Source organism: Onychomys torridus, chromosome 7 (assembly GCF_903995425.1).
Source record: "Onychomys torridus chromosome 7, mOncTor1.1, whole genome shotgun sequence".
Classification (NCBI taxonomy): Eukaryota; Metazoa; Chordata; class Mammalia; order Rodentia; family Cricetidae; genus Onychomys; species Onychomys torridus.
The window spans coordinates 101646181-101673952 of record NC_050449.1 but is presented as its reverse complement, the minus strand read 5'-3'; the positions used below and the strand labels follow the sequence as shown (position 1 = coordinate 101673952).

Genomic DNA, 27772 nt, shown 5'->3' with positions numbered 1-27772 from the left:
AAGGGGCGCCTTCGCCTGGGAACCAAAAAACTACTAATAGCAATGGGATCTGTGCTGTCGGTGCACCCCTTGGTGTGCCTCCACACCTGTGGGGTGGCCTTCGGCGATGAGGAGTATGCAGCTCGGGAAGCGACAACCTCGGTGCCAGCGAGGTCCCAGGATCTCAGCGTGGACCGAGCGCCGCCACGTGCAGGCGCAGCATCCCGAAGCTGGGTCTTCCAGTGACCGCGGAGCGCGATGACTCCGCCGTCCTGGTCCCGGCGACTGCGCAGCGCGAGCACCCCGCGGCCCCTCCCCTGGGCGCGCGCGCGACCTGGGCGCCATGGCGGCGGCGGCAACCGTGCAGCGGCCTGAGGCTGAGACGGCCGGGGAGGCCTCAAATCCGCAGTGGCCGCTGCCGCCGGAGCATCGCCCTTCCGTGCCAGCGACCCGACCAGGCGATGGCGAAGAGGCACCGGTGCGGCCACTGTGCAAGCCACGGGGCATCTGTTCCCGCGCCTACTTCTTGGTGCTGATGGTGTTCGTGCACCTGTACCTGGGCAACGTACTGGCGCTGCTGCTCTTCGTGCACTACAGCAACGGGGGTGAGAGCACAGACTCCGGGCTCCAGCGCCACGAGCAGAGCCCCCAGTCAGTGCCAACCTTGGGTCCCCTGGCCCGGCTGGAGGGCATCAAGGTAAGAACATCTTCTTCCTGCGCTGCCCCGCGCTCCAGATACTGCCTAGCCAAGCCGGACCGACCGTGGCTCAGCTCTGGGGCCCCCACGCTGCTCCACGCATCCCTGTGTGCGGGTCACGCGCACGCCTACTTACTTTCCCACTGACGCGCCCTTGACACGGTACTTTTCTTGAGCAGTGCGGCCTGGCACATCAGCTGCCCTCTGTGTACTTCTCCTTTAGGTGGGGTATGAGCGGAAAGTCCAGCTGGTCGCAGGCAGGGATCACTTCATCCGAACCCTCAGCCTCAAGCCATTGCTCTTTGGTAAGTCCGCAGGACACTTCTGGAAAGGGCCAGGGGCTGCAGTGTCCACCTTGAGGCTTCTTTTGACCACGTGTTTTCTATTTTGAACATTTTGAACATGGCTTCTTTGTACAAGCGCTTTCGCATCCACAGGATTACTAAGGTAGAGCTCCCTTCTCCATGACAGGACAGAGGTGCCCTTTCCACACTCCCCTCCCAGCAAGCACCATGCTCCCCTCAGCAGATTCTTCCGTCATGGCTGGGTAGTATGACCCTGGGACAAGTGTCCAAACAGTTTATTGACATTATCTTTGGATGGTCAGTGCTACTAATCTGTCACATGCCAGAATCGGAGCAGGGAGACTGATAACCAGGTGCCAGCTGACCTGGGGGCCTCTGGGGGAGGGGGCAGTCATTCCTACAGCTGATCCTGTGGTCTGATGAGAATCAGGCTGTCTAAATTCGAATAAACTGATACCCTCAATCCACCCCCCTTTCCCCCCAAGTCAGAAGCCCAGCTTCTTGCTTCTAGTATTTGAGAGTCTTAGGATTCTTGTCTTTCACCTTTCATGAACAGAGCCCTTCAGGGTGACCCTATTTAGCTATATCACACACAGCTCCTGCTTTCTGAGTTCTTATTAAATGATAGGCTTTGAATGTTATTTCATTTAATTCTAATACAAAACGATGGCTCTGTGAAGACCCCAAAGTCCTCCAAAGACTACCACTGTAAACAAGATGAGGTCACCATACTCATGTACCTTACCAAGGCTAAATTTGTGCAGCTCTAGCTGGGCAGTGGTGTCACATACCTTTAATGCCAGCACCCAGGAGGGAAAGGCAGGTGGATCTCCGAGTTCAAGGCTAGTCTGGTCTACAGAGTAAGTTCCAGGACAGCCAAGGCTACACAGAGAAACCCTGTCTCAAAAAACCAAAACAAAAACAGTCAAAAAATGTCTCTGGGCTGGGGAGATGATGGCTCAGCAGATAAAGGTGCTTGTCACCAAACCTGACAGCCTAAATTCAAACCCTGGGACCCACATGGTGAAAAGGAGGAACGCACTCCTACAAACTGTCCTCTGACTTCACACACACATACACACACACACACACACACACACACACACACACACACACACACACACAAATAAATAAATAATAAATAAATAAATAAAATCTTATCTTCAAAGAAGAGGCCTGGGCAAAGCCGAGTGCATGCCAATGTCCTAGAGCTGAGACTGCCTGATGTTATGGATAGGAGCTATAAATAACTATGTCCCGTGTATGCAGTTGTGAGAAGGACTGTACACAGTTGTGAACTGTTATTATCAGTGTTACTGTTGGATAACAGTGAGACCTGTGTAAGGTCCTAATGCAGGTATGAGAAAAGCTTTTTCTGAAACTGACATTTGAATGTGGAGGGAGGGGGTAAACAACGATGTGAGGTGGTAACTGTGGCAGAGGCAGAATTTCACCCAGGGCTGAAACTCTTAGCAGAGAAACAAGTGAGCCTCTCGGAGAAATAGTTGAGCAGGGACACAGGGCAGATAAGAGCCAGCCTGTTAGCTCTCATGGAAGGGAGCGCCAGGCCTGTAAACAGACCCGTTATGTTGGGTTTCCTGTTGTCAGGCACCCAGCCTGCATGTATCTAATTCAAGTGTATGTTAGCGTAAATGAACCATAGGCTAGAGTCCTCTTAATTTGCAGCTTGTCCTATAAAGAAGAATAATTACAGACCCAGATTTGAAGTCCCCAAGAGCAAACTACAAGAAACAGAAGAGATGTGAGGGCCGTAAAGGGTTCTGGTGAGGCCATCAAAACAGGTCCCAGTTTCTGCAGATGTAGTTAAGAGACTTGGCAATGTGCTATACTCTGTAACTCCTGAACTTGGGAGGAAGAGGCAGGAGGATTCTGAGTCCATGCCTTGCCTACATACCAGGAGCAGATATCAGCAAGCAAACAACACCAGGACAAAAAGGGAGACACTGGAAGCTGTGTGGGTTCCTTTAACCCCAGCACTGGGGGAGACAGGCAGGTGGACCTTTGAGTTCGAGGCCAGCCTGGTCTACAGAGAGTTCCAGGACAGCCAGGGCTACACAGAGAAACCCTGTCTCGAAAAACATAAAAATTATTTTTTTTTTAAGAAATCAAGCTTTAAGAAAGCACGGGGCCGGGCAGTGGTAGCGCACGCCTTTGATTCCAGCACTCGGGAGGCAGAGCCAGGCTGATCTCTGTGAGTTTGAGGCCAGCCTGGGCTACAGAGTGAGATCCAGGAAAGACAGAAAGCTACACAGAGAAACCCTGTCTCGAAAAACAAAACAGAAAGAAAGAAAGAAAGAAAGAAAGAAAGAAAGAAAGAAAGAAAGAAAGAAAGAAAGAAAAGAAAGCATGGGGGTGGAGGTAGGGATGTGACCCAACTGGTAGCACACTTGCCTGTCTATCTTACATGAAGACCTGGGTTCAGTTCCCAGCACCAAACACAACTAGGGGTGGTGATGCAGGCCTGTCATCCCAGCACTCTGAAGGCAGAGGAAAGAGGGTCAGGAAGTCAAGGTCAACCTTAGTAAGCTTGAGGCCAGCCTGAGCTACATAAGGCTGTGGTGAGGGTTGGGAGTGGGAGGCTCAGGCAGGTATAACACAAACTTCCTGTTTGAGTCCTCATTTCCCCCAGACACTTGCTTGCTGGTTGGTTGGTGGCAGGTAGCTCGTGTTTTACTGCAAAAGCCCTGATGAGTGGAGAGGGGTAAGGAGAAAGAGTTAAGGGATTGTGTAAGAAGTCCACTTACAGCTGGGAGTGCTAATCTTAGCTCTTGGGAGGTGGATGCAAGAAGATCAGTAGTTCAAGGCTTGGTGTCTTAGTTACTTTTCTTTCTTTCTTTCTTTTTTTAAAGATTTATTTACTTATTATGTATACAGCATGTATGACCAGAAGAGGGCACCAGATCTCATTACAGATGGTTGTGAGCCACCATGTAGTTGCTGGGAATTGAACTCAGGACCTCTGGAAGAGCAGTCAGTGCTCTTAACCTCTGAGCCATCTCTCCAGCCCCTACTTTTCTTTTACTGTGATGAGACACCATGACCAAGGTAACATATAGCAAGAAGAGCTTATTGGGACTTAGAGTTTCAGATTGTGAGTCCATGACCATCGCAGTGAGGATTGTGGCAACAGGCGGGCAGGCAGGCATGGCAATAGAGCAGTAACTGGAGATTACAACTGACCCACAAGCTCAAGACAGAGAGCTAACTGGGATCTGGCATGGGCTTTTGAAGCCTCAAAGCCCATCCCCAGTGACACACTTCCTCCAACGAGGCCATACCTTATTCCTTTCCAAACAGTTCTATGAGTTGGGACCAAGTAATCAACCATGAACCCATGGGAGTCACTGTAATACAAAGCATCGCACTGGGCTACATAAGACCCTGTTTCGATGCCAGGTGATGGTGTTGCACGCCTTTAACCCCAGCACTGGGAGGCAGAAGCAGGTGGATCTCTGAGTTTAATGCCAGCCTAGACTACACAGAGAAACCCTGTCTCAAAAGAAAAAAAAAAAAAAAAAGACACTGTTTCAAAAGAAAAAGAAATCTAGTTTTGAAAAAGGGAAGTCACAGGGAGAGTGGTCTAAAGCAGTTCCAGAATGCTATGGTATTGGATGATCCAAAGAATACCTCATCCCGGGAAGGAGCAGTGTGCTGTCTTCTGCAGTTCCCTGACACTGTCACCCTTAAGAGGGGGGCAGAGCTGAGAAGAATGGGCTGCTGTGAGCTCTCCCCTCTCCCGCTGCTCTTAGCCTACCTGTGAAGACCAGATGCCCAACAGATGTGAACTGGGAGGAGGTGCCTCCATCTCCTTGGGAGGAGAACTCAGTAGAGAGAAGCGTCCACACAACCTCCAGTCTCTCTCTTCACCCTGCTTTTATTTTGTGTCTACTCCTGATCTGTAGCCCAGGCATGAGCTTAGAACTTGCTATGTGACCCGGATTGACCCCAAACTCAGGATCCCTCCTGCCTCTTCCTCCCAAGTTCAGGAGTAACAGTTCATGTCCTGTCTCTCTCTGTAGGGAGCAGCCTCCTCCTTCTCCTGTCTTTGTTCCTAGAGACACTTGGCAACTGAGACCGAGATGACAAGGGGCCCAAGTCTAAGCATTGGACAGACTTCTCTATTACTGGAGTCAGTGTTCCCAAAACGTCTAGAACACTGGAGGTCAGCTGCCCTGTTGAGAAGTCAACCGGACCTTTGATGTTGCTTTGAGACAGGGGAGTGAGTCCTGGCTGTCTTGGAGCTCACTCTGTAGACCAGGCTGGCTTTGAACTCACAGAGATCTACCTGCCTCTGCCTCCAGATTCTGGGGTTGAAGGCGTGCGCCACCACGTCCTGCTGAGAATGAACTATTCTGAGTCATCATCACCTCCTTGGGGATATTGCTTTCCTACAACTCTGTACTGTCTGCCTGCCCCTCCCTCTCTACTTCTTGAGACAGGGTCTTACTGTGTGGCCCTAGCTGGCCTGTGACTGGTGACCCTCCAGTCTGCATCTCAAGTGCTGGAGAAGCACAGCTGTGTACAACATGTTTGACTTTTTTGGGGGAGGAGGGTAGAATTTTTTTTTTAAACATAGACTCTCACACTGTAGCTCAGGCTTCTCCAGAAGTCATTATGAACTCGTGATAATCCTCTTGCTTTTCCCTTCCAAAAGCCAGGCTTTCAGGTATAACCTACCATATCTGGCGTGTGTGTGTGTGTGTGTGTGTGTGTGTGTGTGTGTGTGTGTGTGTGTGCGCGCACGCGCGTGCGCACACACGCGCGCAGAGGTCAACACTACATATCAATTTTTATTTGCTATTATTGTATGTGGTGCGTGAATGTGAATGGTGGGAAGGCAACTTTCAAGAGTCAGTTCTCTCCTTCCACCTTTCCAGGGATTGAACTTAGACCATCAGGCTTTTGTGGCAAGTGCTCACACTTTACCCACTAAGCCTGTAACTCACTCACGAAACTACACTGGCTGGCCAGTGGGCACCTAGGGTCATCCTTGCCTACCCTTTAACTTGGGTGCTGGAGATCTGAACTCAGGTCCTCTACACTGTGCATGGTTTACATGCCTTTAACTCCAGCCCTTTGGGGGCAAAGGCAGGTAGATCTCTGTGAGTTCCAGGCCAGCCTGAGCTGTTCCGGACAGAGTCTTACTGTCTCCAAGCAAGCAAATAAATAACCAAACAAATGTAACTCAGTTCCTCAAGCTTACATGGCAAGGGGATCACCACCTGAGCCATCTCCCCAGCTCCAGTTATCTTCCTTTGGAGACCGCATCTTACTCTGTAACCCACTCTACCCTCAGATTCATAATCTTTGGAGCTGGCGAGATGGTTAAGACCACTTGCTGCTCTTCCAGAGGACCTGGGTTCAGTGCAGCTCACAACCTCAATGGTTCAGTGCCGTGGGATCTGACACCTTCTTTAGCCTCTGCAGACACCTCGTGCGCATCAAATCATAACATTCTTTTCAAATTTGACGATTTGCTATCTTACTCTCTTGAGTGCCTGCCCCATACTTGGCGGACTTTCTAGCCCCTATTCTTGGCACTGGTGATGGCACTACAGGAGGAGAGCTAGCTGCAGTTTGATGGCTTCCGCAGAAACTGTAGTTACCAACAGGTGCCCGCCCCCCACCTTCCAGCTAACAGTTCCTGTATAAGGTCCTGAAAGGAGCGTGCACACTAACTCACGTGCCATCTAGGTGAAGCAGTGTCACATTGTTAACAACTCTGGTGAGGGCCAAGAGCCCACATTCAACAACTCTAGTCTTGAGTCCAAATCTCAGTGTCCTCTGCCAGAGGCTATACGTTGTACCAGTCTGCCCTTTACTGTGGAATGGATCATGGAACTAAGTGACCAGCTAGGTTGGTCTCTAGTGTCCCACATATCCCCCTACTTAGCTAACTAAGATCTCCCTATCTGATGCTCTGCCCTTGGAATCAGGCTCCTAGGGATACCATTCCCCTAACAGAATTTTTGTTTCCTGAGGATTTCATGAAGCCCAGGAACTCCCTATGCAGCCAAGGATGACTTTGAACTCCTGATCCTCCTGCTTTGATATTTCAAGAGCTTGCTTGGCTGGCATCCACCACCACTCCTGGCTTGTTATTATTGTTTGTTTCTATTGATGTTCTAGCATGATGGTAAAGAAATTTATATTTTTATTCTAATTGGCATAGAATCTGGGTATCCCTCTTACATGTGTCATGGGTCACATACATGTGTATTAGATGTAAAGAGGGGACTGGAGAGGTAACTCACAAAAATCACAGAACCCACGGAACAGCTGGGCACAATAGGACACATCTGTAATTCCAGTATTCCTATGACAAGGTAAGTGGTGGAAACAGGAGGATTCTGGAAGCCTGCAGGAGCCCTAGCCTATTGTGTATGCAATGGTGAACAACTCAAAAAGAGGCCTGTCTCGAATAAGACAGAAGGCAAGGGCAAAGCCTGAATCTGTCCTCTGTCCCCTGACTTCCATATTCATACACATCCACCCTTATACTCCCTGCCCCTGCCCCTGCATGTGTAAAGTGTGCCACACACTCAGAACTCTCCAAAGCCACTGATACACAACATGTCCAGGACCCCTAGGATGAGCCTACAAGTCCCAGACCCTACAGCTGCCATGCTGCAGGAGGTGGGGGAAGGGCACCTGTGAGGACCAGGTCCTGCTGCCCACCTTTGTGCCTTTTTTTTGAGGCAGCTGCCTGCTGTAGGGGTCTCCTCCCCAACCTGAGTCTAGTTTTCTTGATCCCTTCAGGACTGATTTGAAAGGTGTAGTTTGACCGTGGCATTGAGTACAGTGGAGACATGTGCCAGAATGCACACAGGGTACTCTTTCCCTTGCCCACTTCTGTGATACAGGTTGTAGCCCCCAATGAAGTCTCTACGCAAGATAATTGGTCAAGAAAAGCCACAGCAGGCTATGATGGGCATACAGCTGGCTTGCAAGGCCTGCCACTGGCTGTACCATGGTAACGACCCTGTGGTGTGGGAGAAACAGGGTAATCAAGTGGAGCCTCTCCTGCTCCTATCACTGCCTTGTAGCAAGGAATACTCTGTGGTTGCTGGGCAACAACACTCTGGTCACCTAGCAACAGCTCTGCAGCCTAGCATTCTGCTTGAGCCATATCTCATCCCTCAGCCCTGCCCCCCTCATCTCCTGCCTCCTCCTAACCCAGGCTTCTTTCCAACCTTCCAGTGCACCTCCCCCACCAGCTTCTTAGTCATCGCCATCCAGAGAGGGCTACAGGAGGAGGGCCCTGCACTCTGGCTCTTCACCTCCAACCCAGATGGAGCACGCAGCACTTCTGCCCCTTCTCCCCACCCCTCCTGAAAACCCTCTGGACACTTCAGCCTCTGGCCAGGGCAGGAGCTGGCACAGCATACAGCATCCTTGCCTTTCAGTTCTGAAAGAATCCATTCTTGATGCTACTGACAATCCAGAGGCTCCGGCTCTGGGAGGGGCTTTCTCTGCCTAGAGGGAGCTGAGGAAATGCTGTTCAGAGGCAAAGTTAGGCTGGGGTAGAACAATCAGCTTTGTGACCTTTTGGCTTCATCTCTCCCCAGCATCCCTTGGGCAGGCAGAGCTTCCGAGTTTCCACTGGAAAGGAGTCCTGGGTCTCCATTTTGACATGGCCTGCCTCTTGACCTATCTTGACAGTCAAGATACTTTGATAGTTTGTGGTTACCGACCAAGAACACAAGCCTGGGGCTGGAGAGGTGGCTCAGCGGTTAAGAGCCCTGGCTGCTCTTCTAGAAGACCTGGGTTCAATTCCTATCACCCACATGGCGGCTCACAGTAACTCCAGTTCCAGGGCTTCTGACACCCTCACACATTAACACACACAGGCAAACGCTAATGCAAATAAAATAAAAATTAACAACAACAACAAAAAAAAAACCCACAAATCCCACAGGCTCAGCATCAGTGACTTCTGACCTATGCCATCTCTCCCGGGGTACTACTTACTTCCCTCTGCTAGGAACACCAACAAAAAAACCAACTTTCATTTCCTCCCTTCCCCACATCAGCACCAGCACCTAATACTGATCAGTGATCAAAGGATTAATGAAGAGCCAGCCTTCCAGAGCGGCCCTGACTGAGGGCACCACATTTACCCACTCTCTGCACCTGGCACACTCTGCCCTTCTTGTCATGACACAGGGGGACAAAGAGGGAGCAGAGGAAGACTCACAGGGTGAGTGACATCCCTTAGGCAAGCTGGGGCAACTGGGAATCTGCTACTGAATGGCCTTGGCTACTATGTCATGGGCCAGCAAGTAGGTCAGATACATCTCTGGGTGCCCTGTGTGCATGGAGCAGTCCATGGCTTGGGGGATGGTCATGCACTGTATTGGGCCCCAGGTGCCATGTCACTGTACACCACCACCAGTGTCAACAGACACCAGAGCCCCTCTCTCATCAGTTCCCTTTGTCCTGGTCTTAATGAGCTGAGGTTAAGAGCTTTCTGTTGTTGTTTTGATTTTTTGAGACAGGGTCTCTCTGTGTAGCTCTGGCTATCTTGGAACTCACTTTGTAGACCAGGCTGGCCTAGAACTCACAGAGATCCGCCTGCCTCTGCCTCCCAAGTGATGAGATTAAAGGCATATATCATCACTGCCTGGCTGAAGTTAAAGGCTTTTAAGGGCTGTGCCCACCCAGAAAGTTCTGATGGTATTTGCAAAGCTCCCAGACGCCTGCACCTACCTAATTAGGACCCAACATATTGACTTAGCTGTTTTCTTGTTCTGTTTTGTTTTGTCTAAGACAGGGTATCATGTAGCTCAGGCTGGCCTTGAACTTGCTATCTTGCAGAAAGTGACCTTGAACTTCAAATCCTCCTCCTCTCAAGGATTGTAGGTGTGTACCTCCACACCCAGTTTTTTTTTTTTTTTTTTTTTTAAGATTTATTTATTTATTATGTATACAGAAGAGGGAGCCAGATCTCATTACAGATGGTTGTGAGCCACCATGTGGTTGCTGGGAATTGAACTCAGGACCTCTGGAAGAACAGTCGGTGCTCTTAACCTCTGAGCCATCTCTCCAGCCCCACACCCAGTTTTATGTGGTGCTGGGGATCCAATCCAGTACTTCATCAACAAGGGTGGTGGTGGGCTAGAATTAGCTTCACTGGGCTTGGCTTGCATATTCCTTGTACCTAGTAGAGAAATCTGGGCCTGTGGTTTCTACTTCAGGCCCTTCATTTAAGTTCTCTGTCTTTAGCAACCAACAGGTGATAACTGATAAGCAATTGGGCCCATCCCACTGTTCAGCAGTACTGTCTCCCAGTGTCTGCCCACGTCCTTTCTGGGGTCCCGCAGCTTAGAAGGGGGTCTTTGTCCTGTTCTGTCTTCAATGTTACAACATCTGGGGTCCCAATACCTACCCTTGAAAGCTGACTCTGATTGCCAATCTGGTTCTGGGTATAATATCTGGGGGGCCCTGGCAAAGTGCTTGGGTTCTTCAAGTATTGGAGAGGTGTCAGGGCCTGGCTTCCGATATGAGTGGAGAGATTCAAGAGCTGTAAGGGATGCTTAGAGCACCGTTGGCAGAGTGTGATCAGCTGTGGTCACTGGTAAAAATGGCTCCCATCCTTGCTGTCAGACCAGTTCCCTCCTTGGCTATGACTGCTTTGTCATGTTAGAAGTATGACTGGGAGAAATGGCTAGCTTCCCTGCAGGAGGCGGTACAGTTCTTTTCTCTGCTGGCTTCCTGTCTCTCAAGGAATTCTTTGCTTTAAAAAAAACGTGTGGCGGCCGCAGGCCAGGCTTGTGCCCTGGAAGCACCTGTGCTATGCGATGGGCTGTCCACATTTGAGGCTCAGGGTCTAGCTCTTTCAGGGCACCTGCCAGCTGTGGCCGGTATGTGGACATGTCACCACAGAGCAAAGTCTCGGGTCAACAGTCTTTCCTGCAGGCATGGAGGACTGGAGCATGCTATGTGAGTCCCACTCACTTCCCAGTCCTGGGTAACTCAGCCTCTGGCATGCAGACAGCAGCCACTTGGGCAGGAGAACAAGGGGAAGGCCTTTGGGTCTGCCTAAAGCAGTGGTTCTCAACCTGTAGGTCATGGCCCCTTAACAGCCATTAGAAACATCCGATTTTTGTATTATTATTCATAACAGTAGCAAAGTTACAGTTATAAAGAAGAAAGGGAAATAACTTTAGGCTGGGGGTCACCACAACATGAGGAACGGTACTAAAGGACCACAGCGTTAGGAAGGTTGAGAACCACTGCCCTAGAGTATTGGATTTCAACAATGCTGAAAGGGAACTGAAAATAAGAACCAAGCACTAGCTCTCTGACCTTTAAAATATAAATACAGCCAGGTGTGGTGGCGCACACCTTTAGTCCCAGCACTCGGGAGACAGAGGCAGGAGGATCTCTGTGAGTTTAAGGCCAGCCTGGTCTCCATGCCAAGCCAGCTAGGGCCGTATAGTATAACCGTGTCTCAAAACACCACCTTCCCCTTGTACACATACACCCAGGAAGAAGCCAGGTTCAGTATGGTGACACACACCTGTAATCCTAGCACTTAGGAGGTCAAGACAGAGGGATCAGGAGTTCAAGGACATCCTTGGCTACGTAGCAAGTTTGAGGTCATCCTGGACTCAGACCCTGTCTGAAACAATAGCAAGAACAAGGCAAAAGCTGCCTGGGCTCCAGTGCAGACGTCAGGATCGTGGCTAAGTGTGTTGAGAAGAACGAAACTTTTGGTGAATATGGGCTCTGCCATGATACCACTCCAGACAAAACTGGTAAAATTGAAGTCAGCCGGCACCCAAGAATACTTGCTCCTTCTGTGGCACAACCAAGAGAAAGAAATGGATGTGGGCATCTGGCACTGTGGTTGCTGCATGGAGATAGCAGGGCCTTGACCTACATACACCACTACTTCTGTTGTGGTCACATCAGCCACCAGAAGACCAAAGGACTTGAGAGATCAGTAGCCATGCTACCATTTGAGACATCCCTAGCCTCAGTAAATTTATGTTAAAAAAAACAAAAAAAAACAAAAACAAAAAAGAGGTCAACCCTCTGCCATTCAGTTCACCCTGTGGCTTTTGGTTTCATGCTGAGGTAGATCAGTTGTCTATCTTAGCCCCAGCTCACTCCCATGAGCCCCCGCCACACCTTGAAAATGTGTGCTGTTACCAATGAGACAGGACAGGAGACTCCCTGATCCCAAACACTAGTAAAAACCTTTCAGGGCAACTCAACCTTAAGATATAGTCTTGCCAGGTGCGCACACCCTTAATCCCAGCACCCAGGAGGCAGAGGCAAGCAGATCTCAATGAGTTTGAGGCCAGCCTGGTCTACAGAGCGAGTTTTACACATTAAGAACATGTTCTCAAAAAAAAAAAAAAAAAAAAAAACCACCAGCAAAAGTCCAGGATGGATGTAAATGGATATGCAAAGTGCTCCAGCTCTGATGGCCGCCAAGGGACAGAAAATACCCAAGAATCTTGTGGGTGGGAGAATACTTAGTGCCTATTACTTCACCTCAGTCATTGGCATCACTTACCCCCTCTTCTGGCAGAAATCCCGGGCTTCCTGAGTGATGAGGAATGTCGGCTCATCATCCACCTGGCCCAGATGAAGGGCTTACAGCGAAGCCAGATCCTGCCCACTGAAGAGTACGAGGAGGCAATGAGCACCATGCAGCTCAGCCAAATGGACCTCTTCCAGCTGTTGGATCAGAACCATGACGGTCGCCTGCAGCTCCGAGAGGTTAGGAACCCGGGTCTGATATGTACAGGAGAGAATACCCAGAATTACCGTGCCGCTATATAGGTTAATGCTGGCCTCTGCAGTCAAATGCTACCCCAGGCTTGCTTGGGCATGCCCAGGCCCCAGGGTCTCTCCTCCCTTCTCCTCTGAGAGTCCCTTACTGTCCCAGAGACCCAAGAGGGCAAGAACATCCCTTTGTGGGGAGGCATTTATCACTAGTTTCTTTAGCAGTGTATCTTCTGTGGGCTGGGTTCCTCCCTACCATGTCTAAAGATGACGGCGGAATAGAAGTTCTGAGGTGACCATCAGCTTGCATTTCTCTCCCCCATTCCTTCCCCCAAGGACTTCTGAGAGAAGAGCTTGACAGGGTATGGTCCACTTCTTACACTGAACCTGCTTTGCCTGAGGGTCCTTGTAGTTAGGTCCCGGCGTCTTCATGACCAGGCCTTTGCCCTCCCCTGACCTCCCCTGGAGTATCTGAGGATGGCACAGGTCTGCTGTCATTCTGCCCCCAACTACTCAACAGCAGGCCCAGGAATTAGCCCTCCGGCATGTGTGCCTTCTTTCTGGCTTCCTTCAGAGATGTGGTAGGACTCCCACTCACCCTCACCCCTGCACAGAGACCTTGTGTGATCCTGTGTCCTCACCCATGCCCCATCATTGAAGCCTTTAGCTCTATAATAAGACTCATCTGTTTTGGTGATCCATGACTAGTCGGAGAAACCCTACCATAGAAAGTAGGGAACTGAAGGGCCTTCCTGTGCTTTAGGTCCTAGCCCAGACTCGCCTAGGAAATGGACGCTGGATGACTCCAGAGAACATTCAGGAGATGTACTCTGCAATCAAGGCAGACCCTGATGGTGATGGTGAGCTCACACCCTCCACGGTTCTGTGCTTGTGAGCTGTGTCCTCCTCCCGGGAGCATGCCCCGGAAGGCTTGGGCCCTTCCCTTGCCTACAGGCAGCTTCCACACCCTGCTTTTAAAGTGGACAGAGGGAGGGAGGGCCCAGCTTTGCTGTAACCCCTAGGAAGCAGGTGGACAGAGCACCTCATTCTCCTTGGTGGCAGTCTACATGACAGTCTCCTGGAGATTTTTTTGGCTGTATCAGCAACATCTAGCAAACCCTGAGTGAAGAATTAGTTGGATCATGTGGCTGGAGGGCTGCTATTCTCCTGAATATGATGTCAGGCTCACCCCCTCACCTTTAGTGGAATCTGGGACAAAGGATGGACAACCCTTAGGTTGTCAGAATAACAGTAAAGCCACCAACTCTTCCAGAACCCTGGATGAGGTACCCCTGCTTAGTGGGTTGGGCAGGAACAGAGGAGTCTGTTCTCATCTGGTGGGTGGGTTGGGTTTTCTTTGCTAGGGTAACTGGTATTGTAGCAGGCAGGACTGGCCAACAGGGTTCCACCCAGGATGGGGCTTGAGGGAACCTCTGGGAACTAATCCTGCTTTCACACTACAGTGTGGAAGGTCCTGGAGGATACTCAGCTCAGGCTGTTCTCTCTCCTCGACCTCGATAGGTTGGAGCATCCTCACACTCCTACTGGGCAGGCTGCAGAGCCTGGGGCCATCCTGGCCATATGGCTCAAGTGTATTATGGAGACCCTATGCGGTTCTCTAATAGGGGTTGGGCTTCTTCCTTTTCGGGACCAAATCAAGGCTTAAACAGAAAACAAACTTCTCTGGGTCTTCCCTCAGGGCCCGATGTGACAGAAACCAGGTTCATCTGACCGAGTCCAGGTGGGGACAAGTGCGCATGCCCAGTGCCTGAGGCCAGGGGCTGCTGCTACCTTTGGGGTAGGTAGGGAGGTGCTGCCTGCCGCTGTGCCTGCTCCACATGGCCTGGCAGGCACTAACGAGCTAACCCTGCGCAGGAATGCTGAGTCTGCAGGAGTTCGCCAACATGGACCTTCGAGACTTCCACAAGTACATGAGGAGCCATAAGGCAGAATCCAATGAGCTGGTGAGGAACAGCCACCACACGTGGCTCCACCAGGGTGAGGGTGCTCACCATGTCATGCGTGCTGTCCGCCAGAGGTGAGCATCTGGGATCCTTCTTCCTGGGGCAGGGTCTCCACACAAGTCCTTTGCCAGAACCAAAGGAATGGAACTGATGAAGTAAATTAGGATTAAATTCCAATTGTTAGAACAATTTGTTAGAATTTGACCCACTGAAAAACAGTTGTCTAACGAAGATACATTTGCCCTCCTTTGAGGGCTAACAACTGGTATTAGAAATACATCAAATATTCATTTTCGACAGGCGGCGGTGGTGGTGGCGGCGGTGGCAGCACACACCTTTAATCCCAGCACTCGGGAGGCAGAGCCAGGTGGATCTCTGTGAGTTCCAGGCCAGCCTGGGCTACAGAGTGAGATCCAGGAAAGGCACAAAGCTACACAGAGAAACCCTGTCTCAAAAAACAAACAAACAAACAAATTACTTTCTGTTAATCAGGAAAACTTTCTGCTCAGGGAAGGCCCCCTCCTTGAACAGACAGGCTTCATAAGCGGGGCTGGCACCTCACACCTGAGGTGCTACAGTCTGAAGGCAAGGCCTGGACTTGAAGTTGAGACTGTCTCAAAAAGCCCAGAAAGATGGAGCTAAGATGGTTGGCCAAGTGCTTGCCAAGAACATAAACAGTAAAGTTTGGTCACAGAGCTGCATAAAGCCAAATATTGCTGTGAATATCTACAATTCCAGAATTTGGCAGGGGAAGGCAGAAACATCAGGTGTTTAAGATTGTTCTAGGCTACAGAGTTCCAGCCCAACCCCGGGCTGCATCAGACCGCATCTTAAACATAACAAAGAAAACAAAAAGAATAAATAAAAACAGAGGTTTTGAATGAACAACCTTTTTCTAGAGCAAAGAGTTGAGATTCTGACTTAACAGTCACCCTATTTTCCCTATTAATTGAATATCTCTATGTCTGGCAGCCTGGAATGTAAAGAGCTCATCGCTGCCACCACAGACCCTTTGTGTTCCCTCTCTCTCTCTCTCTCTCTCTCTCTCTCTCTCTCTCTGTGTGTGTGTGTGTGTGTGTGTGTGTGTGTGTGTGTGTGTAGTGTCTCATGTATCCCAGACTCACCTCAAACCATCTATCTAGCCAAGGATAACCTTGAACTTCTGATCTTCCTGTTTACACCTCTCGAATACTGGGGTTACAGGCACACACTACATCCAGTTTGTTTGGTGCTGGCATTGAACCTAAGGCCTTGTACAGATTAGGCAATTAAACTACATTCCTAGCTCAGTCTTCCTGTTCTTAGAAGTCAAGTCTAAAGCAGCTTATGGGATCTCCAGGGGAGGAGAATAGGGTGAAGTTTGTGGCTAGCCCAGGATCCACCTTGGTCGGCTCCTCAGGCTGACCATCTTACTGAATGCCTGCTGCCTACCAGGGTGCTGCGCCTCACTCGTCTCTCCCCGGAGATTGTGGAGCTCAGTGAACCACTGCAGGTTGTACGATACGGTGAGGGAGGCCACTACCATGCTCATGTGGACAGCGGACCTGTGTACCCTGAGACCATCTGCTCCCATACCAAGCTGGTAGCCAATGAGTCTGTACCCTTCGAGACCTCCTGTCGGCAAGTACCTCCCCCAGGGGGTTGGTTTCAATTCCCAGACTGGTACCTTGAGGGCACAGGAATAGTTTGGTATGGGGCCAAGAATATCCTGGGCCATCCTGGTCAGCCATGCCCTCACTTCCCCTAAGTGTCTCCTTCACTGTTTATGGAGCAGCAGGAAAGTGGTGGCCACTGGCCATTGTGTCTATTCAAATGTCCCCATAAACATTGATCTTGACTGCACCGCTGGGGACCGCAGCCTCACACCTCCAGGTTACCCCTGTGCCTGCACAAAGTTAGGGTTCCATATGGCCATTCTGGCTCAGTCCTTCTAGTTGCAAGGAGACTGCATGTTATTCCTGCTTCTACAAGCTTACCTTTCCCAGCTAGGTCTTTGGTCAAGGTCACATAACTTACCTAAGTACACCTGTGATCTTGGCCACACAAGAAGAATGGGTCTATGAGGTAAAGGGCTAGAGATGTCTTGGCTATCCTAGCCTGACCCTGTGGCCCCTGTTAACCTGGGCATTTTATCCTGCCCACAAGTGGGAGTATCCACGGTTGGGGATCCGCTTAGCAGCGCCCCCTCTGCCTTACAGCTACATGACAGTGCTGTTTTATTTGAACAATGTCACCGGTGGGGGCGAGACTGTCTTTCCTGTAGCAGACAACAGGACCTATGATGAAATGGTAAGGGCCAATGGGCTGTTACTTTTGTGGGTTGGTAGGGCCTTGGGCAAATGTATACACACCCTTCCAGACCTGGGATGAGGGCCCTGGTCTGTTTTCCCTCTAGCCAGCTTTGGCTGCCTGATCATATAATGGCAGGCAGTCCAAAATCGTCATCACCTTGTTGCCCACAGAGTCTAATTCAGGATGATGTTGATCTCCGCGACACTCGAAGGCACTGTGACAAGGGGAATCTTCGTGTCAAGCCCCAGCAAGGAACTGCAGTCTTTTGGTACAACTACCTGCCAGATGGGCAAGGTGAGGGCTCATGGCCAGGTCATGGGCTTCTCTGAGGGAACTCTCTTCCTTTCGACACCCCGGAGGCTGTTTCTGTCTGGCCTTCAAATAGGCTTCCGCCATAACTAGTGATTTTGATAGGCCACAGCAGCAGCAGTCAGCCTGTCTCCCTCATGCATCAGCCTTTCTGCTTTCTGGGGCTAGGGAAAGTTCTCTCAACAACCCAGGCTGGGAAGAGCTATGGACAGGCTCGGCAACAGGGAAGCTAGTTTCCGAGGGCCAGTGTGTTGACCATGCCTTAGTGGGTGGGATGCCTAGCTCTTTTCCATGGGGATTAGGTGTTTGCACAGCGCAGGCAGGTCCAACCTAGGGTTCGCTCCAGCTAGTTCCTTTGTTCACGCCACCTTCTTCCCCTAGGTTGGGTGGGTGAAGTGGACGACTACTCATTGCACGGGGGCTGCCTGGTCACCCGCGGCACCAAGTGGATCGCCAACAACTGGATCAATGTGGACCCTAGCCGGGCACGGCAAGCTTTGTTCCAGCAGGAGATGGCTCGTCTGGCGCGGGAAGGTGGTGCCGACTCGCAGCCCGAGTGGGCCTTGGACAGGGCCTACAGTGATGCCCGCGTGGAGCTCTGACACCAGGAGGACCGGAGGCGAGGCCCCCGCGGCCCAGCGTCAAAGCCGCTGCAGGTCCTCTGCTCTACTGCAGGCTACAGTTCTGCCGATCTCTTGCCCTGCCCCTCCCTGTCTGCAGCCGCGATGAAAGGCGCAGTTCCTACATTCACGTTATTTATTGGTGTACAGCCTTCCACGCTGCTCCATCAAATAAAACCACAGGGCTTCGAGCCGGGGGCAGGCCAGCTGAGCGCCCGCACGGGGGAGGGGAGGCCGGCCGCTCTCCCTGCCAGCCGCACGGGGGGGCGGGGCGGCTCCCGGGCTGGGCCAATCGCAAGCGAGCTCGCGTGGGCAGATGCTCGTCATTGGACGTCTGCGGCCGCGGGGCTCGGCTACCTGTAGCTAGGGGCTCGGCAGCTCGGCAGCGCAGCTCTTCGGACGGCTGGTTCTCGCGAGAGCGCCGCTCTCTTCGTGGCTGTGGCAGCTGCGGCAGCTGGAGAGGAACGTCATGGACGCTCTCGGGGACTTCGTCTGGCCGCGGGCGACCTCGGAGCTCATACTCCTCCCGGTCACGGGTCTGGAGTGCGTTGGGGACCGGCTGCTAGCGGGTGAGGCTCGGTCGGCTCTAGTCCCGCGGGCGAAGAGCGAGCCGGTCCCCGGGGGCGGTCGCCTCGGGACAAAGGGATGCCCCAGGGAGGAGGGCGGGCCGTGGGCTGGGACCGGCCGGGGGATAAGGCCGGTCCGGGGTGGCGGGAACACGGGCTCGGCCCGGGGAGGGCGGGCCGGGAGATAGGTCTGTCCTGGCCGCGGCAGCTCTTCATACCTTGCAGCCGGTGTGGCAAGGGTGGGCAGAGATGCGGCAAGGTGTGTGTGGGGTGCAGTCGCCCCATGTTGGGGGAGGGCGTGTGCACCCCTCCATGGACTCCTGATCAAAACCAGTGGGGAGGTAAAGAATGGACAGCCCCGGGGGCGTGGCTCCGGGCGGGGCGGTGAGGCTCCGCCCCCAAAGGTGAGGGGCCTGAAGAGCGCACGAACGCCAGAAATTACATCTGAGGAGAGCGGTATTGGGCGAGGCCGGGACTGAGGGCCCTCCTGAGATGGTTGGGGCTCAGGGCCAACTGGGTCAGTAATCACACGCCCCAGTGTCTGGTGTAAAGGCCAAATACGAAGCCCCTAACCTCTGGTGGTGGTGGTGGGAGGCTTTGTAGGGTCCCTAGCACTGACTATTAGGCCTTGGTTCAGCCATCATTAGCCCCTACAGGGCTGTGTGTATGTCCATGTGGCAAGGGTATCATCTAGAGTTGATGGGGCGAGGTGGGGGCGTGCACATATTGGGTTGCTCCAGTGAGCTAACCTCATGAGGTGGGGCCAGCAAACTCTCATGGCAGTGAACTCTGGAGTCTGCTTGTTTTGTTTTGTGTTTTTGTTTTTCGAGGCAGGGTTTCTCTGTGTAGCTTTGCACCTTTCCTGGAACTCACTTAGTAGCCCAGGCTGGCCTCGAACTCCCGAGTGCTGGGATTAAAGGCGTGCGCCACCACCGCCCGGCTGAACTCTAGAGTCTGAAGAAAGAGAAGATATGGAACATTAAGAGAGGAGTGGGCTGGGTTGGGAATGGGCAGTGGCTGGGGTATTTACTGGGATGAAGAATTGAAATGGTCTGGGGAGGGATCAGACAGTGGGGACAGCAGGATGACGAAAGGAGAGTCCAGTTCTGGAAATGTCTGAGGGTTCTACCCACATGTATGGGGTGTAGGAGATTGCCCAGGAAATGTGTGAGTTTGCACAGAGGGAGGCACTGGACAAGCCTCTGAGCATAAGTTAGGGACACAGATAACACAGAAGATGCTGTCTAGGTTTAACTCTGTCAGGTCATGGGGTTGCAGACACTTGCGAGCCACCATGTGGTTGCTGGGATTTGAACCCGGAACCTCTGGAAGAGCAGCCAGTGCTCTAACTGCTGAGCCATCTAGCTCATATCTCTACCTTCCAGGGGTTCTTTGTTGTTCTCTGGGCTGTTTAGGCCTTTTAAGCCGCAGTCTCACGCAGGGGTTCACAGCTGTCCAGTGGTGAGGCCAGAACTTAAGCCTAGTCCCCTGCCTGCAAAATAGGGGCTGCTTCTGCTCCCCACCTCCCACCCACCATTGCCTCTGACTATGCACAGGGCTGTAGACTAAGAAGGGAAGGTGCTGGTTACAGGCCTAAAGGGTGGGAAGGTTGACACAGCCTTTTCCCTGAGGGAGGGAGAATCAGGAAGCATGTATGTAGAGACGGATGAAGCTGAGAATTTGGGGACTAGAGCCGAGGAGGGCTTCCCATCTGAAGTGTAAGAATGATAGGCACCGGGAGGGGATTCCTCGTGAATATACACTAAGGGTGATTAATAGCCAGGCACAGTGGCACACTGCTGTAATCCCAGCAGTTGAGAGGCTGAGAATTTTGAATTCAAAGCCAACCGGGGCTGTATGGGAGAAGCTCACCACGAAAATAAGCCACTGAGGCACACATGTTTGCAGTAGCAGTCTGGTTGAAGCTGAGGAAAGGACTTGGAGCGTTAGTGGGATTTTGTGTCCTGATGTATTAAGTGATATGCGAAGAAGTGCTCTGCATCATGGTGTTGGGTGAGTGGTTCTGATTGGCGCTTTACCTCTGTCTAGGTGAGGGCCCTGATTTGCTGGTGTACAACTTGGACTTTGGCGGGCATCTCCGGATGCTGAAGCGTGTACAGAACCTGCTTGGCCACTATCTTATCCATGGGTTCCGAGTACGACCAGAGCCCAAAGGAGACGTTGACTCTGAGGCCATGATAGCTGTGTTTGGGAGTAAGGGCCTCAGAATTGTGAAAATTAGCTGGGGTCCGAGCCATCTTCGAGAGCTCTGGCGCTCTGGCCTATGGAACATGTCTGACTGGATCTGGGATGTTCGCTGGCTGGAGGGCAATGTGGCCTTGGCCTTGGGCCACAACTCAGTGGTGCTGTATGACCCTGTGATTGGGTGCATGCTGCAGGATGTACCCTGCACAGACAGGTGCACCCTCTCCTCGGCCTGCCTGATTGGAGACACCTGGAAGGAACTGACCATAGTGGCAGGTGCGGTTTCCAACCAGCTCCTGGTCTGGTATCCAGCAACTGCTTTAACAGACAACAAACCTGTGGCACCTGACCGGCGGGTTAGTGGACACGTGGGTGTCATCTTCAGCATGTCATACCTCGAAAGCAAGGGCCTGCTGGCAACTGCTTCAGAAGATCGAAGTGTCCGTATCTGGAAGGTGGGCGACCTCCGGGTGCCTGGGGGGCGGGTGCAGAATATTGGTCACTGCTTTGGACATAGTGCCCGTGTGTGGCAGGTGAAGCTCTTAGAGAATTATCTTATTAGTGCAGGAGAGGACTGTGTCTGCTTGGTTTGGAGCCATGAAGGTGAGATCCTTCAAGCCTTTCGGGGCCACCAGGGCCGCGGGATCCGTGCCATAGCTACTCATGAGAGGCAAGCCTGGGTGATCACTGGGGGTGATGACTCAGGCATTCGGCTCTGGCATCTGGTAGGTCGTGGGTACCCGGGCTTGGGCGTCTCAGCTCTGTGCTTCAAGTCCCCTAGCCGGCCAGGTGCCCTCAAGGCTGTGACTCTGGCTGGTTCTTGGAGAGTACTCTCAGTGACTGATGCAGGGGCCCTCTACCTCTACGACCTTGAGGTCAAATGCTGGGAGCAGCTGCTGGAGGACAATCGATTTCAGTCTTACTGTCTGCTGGAAGCGGCTCCTGGGCCTGAGGGCTTTGGACTCTGTGCCTTGGCCAATGGGGAGGGTCTTGTCAAGGTTGTCCCTATCAACACTCCCACTGCTGCTGTGGACCAGACCCTGTTCCAGGGGAAGGTCCACAGCCTGAGCTGGGCCCTCCGTGGCTATGAGGAGCTTCTGTTGCTGGCATCAGGCCCTGATGGGGTAGTAGTTTGCTTGGAGATCGCAGCTGCACCCACTGGCAAGGCCATCTTTGTCAAGGAACGTTGCCGGTACCTGCTTCCCCCAAGCAAGCAGCGATGGCACACATGTAGTGCCTTCCTGCCCCCAGGTGACTTCCTGGTCTGTGGGGACCGCCGTGGCTCTGTGATGCTATTCCCTGCCAGACCAAGTCTATTCAAAAATCCTGGAGTTGGAGGCAAGGCTATCACTGAAGCTGAGGCCCCTAGGGCTGGTGGTAGCAGTGGTGGGTCCGAGAATGTTCCAACAGGGTTACGCCCAGTATCTTCCCTCCATTCTCTGCATGGGAAACAGGGTGTGACCTCAGTTACCTGTCATGGTGGCTATGTATACAGCACAGGGCGTGATGGCACCTACTACCAGCTCTTCGTACATGGCGGCCAGCTCCAGCCGGTCCTGAGGCAGAAGTCCTGTCGTGGCATGAACTGGATAGCTGGGCTTCGCATGGTGCCTGATGGAAGCATGGTCATCTTGGGTTTCCATGCCAATGAATTTATAGTGTGGAGCCCCCGGTCCCATGAGAAGCTGCATATCGTCAACTGCGGTGGGGGGCACCGCTCCTGGGCCTTTTCTGATACTGAGGCAGCCATGGCCTTTGCCTACCTTAAGGATGGTGATGTCATGCTTTATCGAGCTCTAGGTGGCTGCATTCGTCCAAATGTGATTCTCCGAGAGGGTCTGCATGGCCGTGAAATCACATGTGTAAGGCGTGTAGGCACTGTAACCCTGGGCCCTGAATTTGTGGTACCCAGCTTGGAGCATCCTGACTACCTGGAGCCTGGCAGTGAGGGGCCTGGTCTGATTGACATCGTGATCACATGCAGCGAGGACACTACTGTCTGTGTCCTAGCGCTTCCCACAACCACGGGCTCAGCCCATGCACTCACAGCTGTTTGTAACCATATCTCTTCGGTGCGTGCTCTGGCAGTGTGGGGCATTGGCACTCCAGGTGGCCCACAGGACTCTCGGCCAGGTCTCACTGCTCAAGTAGTGTCTGCAGGGGGTCGAGCCGAGATGCACTGCTTCAGTATCATGGTCACTCCTGACCCCAGCACCGCAAGCCGCCTTGCCTGCCATGTCATGCATCTTTCATCCCACCGGCTTGATGAGTACTGGGACCGGCATCGCAACCGGCACCGCATGGTCAAGGTGGACCCTGAGACCAGGTAATGTGCACTCCCTGTCACGGACGGGAAGTGGCCTCATTGTAAGGAAACTACAGGCAGCTGTCTCCTGGCTTGCAGACTACCTGACAGCTGTGTTTTCCCTGCAGGTACATGTCTCTTGCTATTTGTGAGTTCGACTCGGATAAGCCTGGCTTTGGCCCCCTTGTGGCTGCAGCCTGTAGTGACGGAGCAGTAAGGTGAGCGCTTGGGGCCAGTGGATGAGGAGACAAAGGGTATGTATGAGCTCTCTCTCCAAGATGGGTTCTGAGATGCCTCCCCGCCCCCAGGCTCTTTCTCTTGCAGGACTCTGGGCGAATTCTGCATCTCCTTGCTGAGACTTTCCACCACAAGCGGTGTGTTCTCAAAGTCCATTCCTTCACTCATGAGGCACCTAACCAGCGGCGGTGAGAGAGGCAGTCCTGTGTGGATTGGGTAGGGCTTCTGTTGTCTTCCATCCCTTTCACTGATTTGGATGCCTTCTCCTGCTTCCAGGAGGCTGATCCTGTGCAGTGCAGCTACAGATGGCAGCCTGGCCTTCTGGGATCTTACCACCGCGATGGACCGTGGCTCCACTACCCTAGAGTCCCCTGCACACCCTGGACTTCCCTACCGTAAGTACCATGACCTCCTTACCGCTTCTCACACAAGTTGAAAGTGGGACCCTAATAGCCACTCTCTTCCTCCAGAGCTGGGCACGCCCTGCTTGACCGTCCAGGCCCACAGCTGCGGTGTCAACAGCCTGCACACCCTGCCTACCCCTGAGGGCCACCATCTTGTGGCCAGTGGCAGTGAGGATGGGTCCCTCCATGTCTTTACCCTTGCTGTGAAGATGCCAGAGCGGGAAGAGGCTGATGGGGAGGCTGAGCTGGTGCCCCAGCTGTGTGCCCTAGAGGAATATTCTGTCCCCTCTGCACACGCTGCCCACGTGACAGGCCTCAAGATCCTAAGTCCCAGCCTCATGGTCTCAGCCTCCATAGACCAACGGCTGACCTTCTGGCGTCTGGGGCATGGTGAGCCCACCTTCATGAACAGCACAGTGTACCACGTACCAGATGTGGCTGACATGGACTGCTGGCCTGTGAGCCCCGAGTTTGGCCATCGCTGTGCTCTTGGGGGTCAGGGACTTGAGGTTTACAACTGGTATGACTGAGTTCTCTCTGTTGTTGGAGAACTGAGCATGGGGCCTGCCTGTAGACAGTGGAGCAGGGATCTGCTGTCTCTGCTCATGCTCAGTGTGCTCTGAGGTGAGGCACTGCCATGGGTTCTTAACTTGGAGTACTCCAGTAGGGTGCCACGTAGGTGGGCCAAGAATATGCCTCACTCTCTATTGGGATGGACTGTATTTATTTTGGCTTTAAGTGGCCAGCATCTGTGAAGTTTTGTCTTTTTCCCAGTTGATGTTTTTGTAAACATTCCCAGCTATTGGGCCTTAGATGCGGCTTAGCGGAGGGAGGCCCAGCATAGCCAAGCCTGTGTGGAAGACCTCACGCACTGCTCTCAGAAGCTGTAGACGGGCAAACATCTGACCGAAGAGGTGTGGCCGAGGTTCCTGGAAGAAAAGGAAGCAGGCTCATCCTCTTGTTTCCCTGTCTTTACCGTGTGCCCCCTACATTCCCAACACATGCTCTTTTGCTGTACGCTTACCCCTAGAATGTGTACTCGGTTATAGTATGAGCTGAAATCCATGCTGAGCTGCACTAGGAACTTGCACACCTAGAGACAGAGGTTGAATCACTGGGCTGTTGTCTTTGTTCTTTTGTGCCAACCCAGAATAAAGAATAGTGTGTAGTGTCTGTGCCTCACCATCTCTGTACGGACAGGGGTGTGGAGCCCTGGGGTGCTGGCCAGGCTCACAGTCTGGCTCAGCAGGTCCAGGAAGGGAAGAACACTGTTGAAAAGCAGCAGCCACTCACCCTGTGGGAGACAAGGGTATTAGGAGGGCCAGTCCAAGCCTTCTGCTTATAGCCATTTCTCAGGAGGAACACTCACCTCATCATGGAGCTGTGAGAAATCCAGACTGCTCACAGGTGGGAAAGTGGGATACAGACCTTGTTCCATGCCATGTTGGTAACCCTCGAAGAGTGTGGCAAGGCGGGCACAGTTGTACATGACAAAAGTGCCACTTTTTGTACCCTTTGTGGAGATGGTGCTGTCGGCCAGGAGGAGCTAGGGAATGGGAATACAGCTGTAGAGAGCATGGACACCATACCTTCCTCCTCAGGCTTAGTACTGTGAAGCATCCAGGCTTACTTGGTTCTGTGGAGCTGTGCTTAGCATCTCAAATTTGATGGTGGCCACAGAGAGGACATCAAAGGTCTCAGTCCAGGCTGGATCTGGGGGTGAGAGGTACAGATCGGTCAGTGTCTGCAGACAAGGAACAGGAAGTAGAGGTGTGGATGACCTGATTGTACTCCAGGGCACAACCAGTCTCTCCCAGGTATACCTTGTGCCAGGTCCCCACCATGCTTCAGTGCTGAGGCCTTACACACCTGAGCATATCTGAGCCTAGAAAAGAAAGCCAGTGAGCAAGGTCCCAGTGGAAGCTCTGGCCCACATCTCAGCTGCCCCTAGCTTTGGCTGGTGTCCCTGCCAACTCACTTGTAGTACTCAGGGGCAGTCATCAGAGTGCCAGATACACCAGCTACTTTCACTGGGCCACAGACCAGGTGCTTCTGTGAAAGAGAGCAAGGTCTCAGTCCAGTTGCCACCACCCTCCAGCCTCCAAGGAACCTCCATCTGCTACTTCTCCATCTTGGTTCTCCCAATCTGTAACCACTGGTCTTAATACCTCAAGCCCAGGCCCTCAAGACAATCCACCATCACAGGACTTCTTTTTTTTCCGAGACAGGGTTTCTCTGTGTAGCTTTGCACCTTTCCTGGAACTCGCTTTGGAGACCAGGCTGGCCTCGAACTCACAGAGATCTGCCTGGCTCTGCCTCCCGAGTGCTGGGATTAAAGATGTGTGCTGCCTCTGTCCGGCCTCATCACAGGACTTCTGCACCTGCTGATGCACCTGGTTTACCTTTGATGACCAACCTGCTTGTCAGGAGCCTGGTCATCCAACTTTTGCCAAAGCAGATCCAACTTTTGTTGCTGGAAGGCTTCCTCACAGCTTACCACGTGCACAACGATGCAGCCATTGACACCAGAGTCTGGATCCCCATCCTGAGTAGAGATAGGACAGTTAATACAAAGATGCAGAAAACCAATTCGGGCAGAGGTCACGACTGGAGCCACTAACCAGGCCTGGGTAGCCGTCCTCTGGCCGATGGCGCACAGCCTCCTGCAGCTCAGACAACACAGAGAGCAGGTCCTCAGTCACTACAGAAAACGGAGTTTATGAGGGGTTCAGCAGCACAGAGACCCCCATCCCTGCTTTGGCCTCTGCCCTACCCAAACAGTTGTCTATGCTGGCGTCATAGCCAGCTGCATGCTTCTGTTCTACGAGCTCCTTCAGACAGAGTCGGCCCAGGACGCCAGGTGGCGGTGTCTCCTCCTTAGAATCAGAATGAAGTTCTGCAAGCACACAGGTCCTCAGGGCTTCAGTCGAAGTGCTCTTCCAGGCAGCGGGCCAGTCCACCCGAAGTTTCTGCAGGAAAGTTGCCATGTGCGGGTCCCGCACCGAGGGCACCGGGCACACACATACTCTACAAAGCAAGGGTGGTTGTCTCAGCCTGCGAACCTGGGCCCCCTGGCCTGTCCCCAAAGTTCAGTCTTTGTCCCTGCAGACTGGAACAGGCGCTTACCCATGAGCACATAGAGTCCTCGCTAGGTGATCCGCCACGAGCACAGCACGCAGCTGGCTCAGGCGGAGTGTGTCCGGGTTGCAGCGCAGTGCGGGGCAATGCAGAACAATTTGCGGGCCTGGAGACGCAGGCTTGGCGGGAATAGCATAGGAGGTCGGGGCACGGAGTACACGCTCGAAGACCACGGGCCGCTGTAGTTGGAGCGATAAACCCGCGGGTGTTGGCGCGCAGCGCAGTACAGGGGCCACCCCCGGACCCTGCAGGCAGGCGACCGCACGGAACACGCACTCTGGCACCTGCAGGCACACGGGTGTGTAAGTAGGCCGTAGTTGGCCTGAACCGGGCTGGCGATCCCCGTCCAGCTCGCACCCACCTGCCCGTCCCTGAAGCGCGCCTGTAGCGCGCTTCGCGGCGCCAAGAAGTCCCGGACACGCAGGTGCCGGGCGTGCGTCTCCTTGAACCACACCGCGGTACCCGGCCCCACAGCTGCGTTGAGGGCCTCCAGCGTCTCCCCCACCCCAAGGCGCCCTGTCGCCATGGCGACCGGAAGAGTGAGCGGAACAGGAAGCAAATTATCTGTAGAGCTTCCGGGAGGTCCGTCTGGCTAGGGCGGGGATCCGGCGGAGGACCCTCCTGAGTGGACCAGAGCACTGGAGCGTGCCCGAGGGAGCTTACTTTCGGCCCACCGCTTCCAGTGTTCCCTCTCGACCGCCTTTCCTGCATTTGTGAGCCCTAGACCCAAAATCTCGGGGTCATTTTTGCGCCTAGGTTTTTTTCATCCTCCCTTATTTTTGGTAGTGGGTCTTTGTCATCAGGCGAGACACTTTTGTCACCAAAGTTTCACATCTTTGTGCTTATGTGATGTTTCATTTTTTTGCCCCATTCAAACAAGATTAAAATGTCAGACAAATTGTTAATGGAATAAGGCTGTATCGTTAAAGACGCTTTATTTATTTGGTTTTTTGAGACAGGGCTTGGCTGTCCCGGAACTAACTTTGTAGTC

General features: G+C 52.8%; 3 protein-coding genes across 6 annotated transcripts; 2 read left to right on the top strand and 1 right to left on the bottom strand.

Annotated features, from left to right (window-relative positions):
* Positions 1–207: 207 nt before the first annotated feature.
* Positions 208–18122, top strand: P4htm (prolyl 4-hydroxylase, transmembrane). 2 transcript variants are annotated; one of them, XR_004945420.1, is made up of 10 exons: positions 208–676; positions 900–981; positions 12545–12735; positions 13505–13601; positions 14441–14539; positions 14617–14779; positions 16140–16325; positions 16904–16994; positions 17168–17291; positions 17688–18117. XR_004945420.1 is itself a non-coding variant. In XM_036192576.1 (9 exons), the coding sequence occupies exons 1-9, from the start codon at positions 323–325 to the stop codon at positions 17906–17908; spliced, it is 1509 nt and encodes a 502-aa protein (XP_036048469.1). In that variant the 5' UTR covers positions 235–322; the 3' UTR covers positions 17909–18122. The 2 variants fall into 2 exon arrangements, 1 of the variants encoding a protein (XP_036048469.1); XM_036192576.1 differs by lacking the exon at positions 14441–14539 and having other exon boundaries at positions 235–676; positions 17688–18122.
* Positions 18123–18225: 103 nt separating this feature from the next.
* On the top strand, positions 18226–24816 carry Wdr6 (WD repeat domain 6). The gene is made up of 6 exons (XM_036192571.1): positions 18226–18495; positions 20542–23023; positions 23131–23220; positions 23311–23427; positions 23516–23634; positions 23710–24816. The coding sequence occupies exons 1-6, from the start codon at positions 18396–18398 to the stop codon at positions 24171–24173; spliced, it is 3372 nt and encodes a 1123-aa protein (XP_036048464.1). The 5' UTR covers positions 18226–18395; the 3' UTR covers positions 24174–24816.
* Positions 24349–27319, bottom strand: Dalrd3 (DALR anticodon binding domain containing 3). Of its 3 annotated transcripts, XM_036192573.1 has the most exons (12): positions 27143–27319; positions 26770–27065; positions 26417–26670; positions 26265–26344; positions 26060–26188; positions 25622–25695; positions 25467–25528; positions 25274–25356; positions 25013–25189; positions 24827–24937; positions 24668–24736; positions 24349–24572 (listed from the first exon to the last, which is right to left on the bottom strand). In XM_036192573.1, the coding sequence occupies exons 1-12, from the start codon at positions 27305–27307 to the stop codon at positions 24453–24455; spliced, it is 1620 nt and encodes a 539-aa protein (XP_036048466.1). In that variant the 5' UTR covers positions 27308–27319; the 3' UTR covers positions 24349–24452. The 3 variants fall into 3 exon arrangements, with proteins under 3 accessions (XP_036048466.1, XP_036048465.1, XP_036048468.1); XM_036192572.1 differs by having other exon boundaries at positions 24452–24736; XM_036192575.1 differs by having other exon boundaries at positions 24452–24736; positions 26770–26960.
* Positions 27320–27772: the final 453 nt, after the last annotated feature.

Excerpts from the sequence above, each read along its gene's own strand:
- Wdr6 (XM_036192571.1), top strand. The coding sequence starts at position 18,396 with ATGGACGCTCTCGGGGACTTCGTCTGGCCGCGGGCGACCTCGGAGCTC. Across the intron at positions 23,024-23,130 it reads AAGGTGGACCCTGAGACCAG|GTACATGTCTCTTGCTATTT; the intron begins GTAATGTGCACT and ends TTTTCCCTGCAG. Across the intron at positions 23,221-23,310 it reads TGTAGTGACGGAGCAGTAAG|GCTCTTTCTCTTGCAGGACT; the intron begins GTGAGCGCTTGG and ends CCCCGCCCCCAG.
- Dalrd3 (XM_036192572.1), bottom strand. The coding sequence starts at position 27,307 with ATGGCGACAGGGCGCCTTGGGGTGGGGGAGACGCTGGAGGCCCTCAAC. Across the intron at positions 25,357-25,466 it reads TGGTGGGGACCTGGCACAAG|ATCCAGCCTGGACTGAGACC; the intron begins GTATACCTGGGA and ends TCTCACCCCCAG. Across the intron at positions 24,737-24,826 it reads CCCCTGTCCGTACAGAGATG|GTGTGCAAGTTCCTAGTGCA; the intron begins GTGAGGCACAGA and ends CTCTGTCTCTAG.
- P4htm (XM_036192576.1), top strand. The coding sequence starts at position 323 with ATGGCGGCGGCGGCAACCGTGCAGCGGCCTGAGGCTGAGACGGCCGGG. Across the intron at positions 13,602-14,616 it reads GGCAGACCCTGATGGTGATG|GAATGCTGAGTCTGCAGGAG; the intron begins GTGAGCTCACAC and ends AACCCTGCGCAG. Across the intron at positions 14,780-16,139 it reads ATGCGTGCTGTCCGCCAGAG|GGTGCTGCGCCTCACTCGTC; the intron begins GTGAGCATCTGG and ends GCTGCCTACCAG.